Source organism: Pteropus vampyrus, unplaced genomic scaffold, assembly GCF_000151845.1.
Source record: "Pteropus vampyrus isolate Shadow unplaced genomic scaffold, Pvam_2.0 Scaffold101, whole genome shotgun sequence".
In the NCBI taxonomy this organism is placed as follows: Eukaryota; Metazoa; Chordata; class Mammalia; order Chiroptera; family Pteropodidae; genus Pteropus; species Pteropus vampyrus.
Window position 1 is genome coordinate 6,063,311 of NW_011888882.1, and position 1,933 is coordinate 6,065,243.

The 1,933-nt window shown below is 41.6% G+C and overlaps 1 protein-coding gene across 1 annotated transcript in view; it reads left to right on the top strand.

Annotated features, from left to right (window-relative positions):
- Positions 1 to 1,933, top strand: part of PPIL6 (peptidylprolyl isomerase like 6) — a 28,771-nt gene that overhangs the window by 6,421 nt on the left and 20,417 nt on the right. Inside the window, exon 4 of the mRNA XM_023533372.1 lies at positions 109 to 204. Within this exon, the coding sequence (XP_023389140.1) occupies positions 109 to 204 (96 nt within the window). The remainder of the gene's footprint in view (positions 1 to 108; positions 205 to 1,933) is intronic.

The following is a 1,933-nucleotide window of genomic DNA, read 5'->3' on the forward strand; positions in this document are numbered from 1 at the left end:
TGTTTGTTGTATAAAACTTCCTGGAGACCCCATAAAAATTGAGGGAAATGATTTCTACTTTTAAAAAAAGAACTTATTCTAAAATAATTATTCTGTTTTAAAACCTAGTGTCTGAAGAATAATTTTCCATCCAAATTTGAAGATCCTATAATAGTTCCTCTTCAAGAATTTGCATGGTATCAGTATCTACAGGAGAAAAAAAGGGTAAAGGATATTTGGGGTGTGGGAAATGAGCAAAGTTTTGTCTGAATTATTTATCTATGCACTGTTTTGGAAAAACTGAAGTAGTAATTTTAGTGCAACTAGACTTTATTTCTCTAACTTATGTACTTTTCCCAAATCATTTCAATCATTTTACCAGGCTGGTTTTAAGAGAAAGTATAACATTTACAGGATTTTCTTTTGGAAGGCATATGATAAAGGTAAGTTTTACCTCTCAGTGCTGCTATTTACCCCTGCTGATGGTTGCCCTCTTTTCCCTGCACATCACGTACTCATACTTCCTTTGACACCCCGGCACTTAGGTTACTATGGCCTGGCGCTCTTCTTGGCTCTAACTCTGAAACGCTTTGGTGGTGTAAACAGATAGAGTCGGGGGCTTGTGTTGGGTTGTTTACTGGGGGGATGTGACGATAGGCACCAAGTTCCCACAGGGTAGCCTTGTCCTAATTGAAGCATCTTTCTCTTCATCTCCCACCTAACCGAACCCTTGGAGAACCCTAGGCCCCAGGGCTAGCAGAGCTTGTCCAGGGATGGCAGATAGGTTTTCTCTTGGGTGTCAACCCTGATCAGTTGGTAGCGCTGTCTGGAGCATGTGATATGAAGGATTTTAAGGTGACATCCTGGCTCAGCAATATCTTATGTTGGGAGGGAGGCTGCAATGGGGTATGCCTCCTGCTTGTCACCCCTGGCCCAGTTCTATAGAAAGTCTCAGCCCTGGTTTCCCTGGCCCACCTTATCTCCCTAGTGAAATCCCATTTCCCCTGAGCAGAGCGTTTTTGGTGGTTCTGTCCCAGGTTGCACAAGGAGGTCCTGTGATCCTGTGATTATCAGGTGGATAGTGTTGTTTTACCTGAGACCATGTCATTCTTCAATCACATGACTGGTGCAAGACTAAGTCAAGAATGCTATTTGTTAAGTCTCGTACCATTTTCATAGCCATAATACATTTTCATTGGAATTCAAATAGAATTCAAATAGCAAACACTTACATATAGTGCTTATGATATGCCAGATACTGTCCTAATAGCTTCTTTATATATTAACTGTAATCCTTACAACTGGGGTGACTAGTGGTCCTGGTTTGCCTGGGACTGAGGGGTTTCATGGGATGTAGAAATTTTAAGACTAAAGCTGGTACAGGCCTGGGCAAACCAGGACAGTTGGTCACCCTAACATAAAACAATGTTTTCTTAATTTTTATCACCAAAGCTACTGTATCGTCCAAGAGCATCGTGCTCCCCACTTCCGGGAGAGCCATGATCTTTTGCTTTGGTTTGCGCCCACTCCTCTTAACGTATTCTGACTGTACTCTCTTTTGTGTGTATGTATGTGTGTGTGTTTTTCCTTTTTTTAATTTTATATTATTAGTTTCAAGTATACAGTACATTGGTTAGACATTTATATAGTTTATAAAACGATCCTCCTAATTGCTCTTTCTCTCCTCTGGCTCTCCACCTAGCCATTATATTAATGCTAACTGCATTCCCTATGCCATGCTCCACATCCTCGAGACCATTTATCAACTACTAATTTGTATTTCTTTAACCCTTCAGCCCATTCTCCTAGTCCCTCAGCCCCGCTTCCCTCTGGCCATCACCAGATTGTCCTCTGTATTTGAGTCTATTTTTGTCGGCAAGCTGAAGGCAGACTGTTTTCAAAAGGAGCATTTCTCTTAAGTGCTGTCTCCAGACCATCAGCATCAGCATCTCCC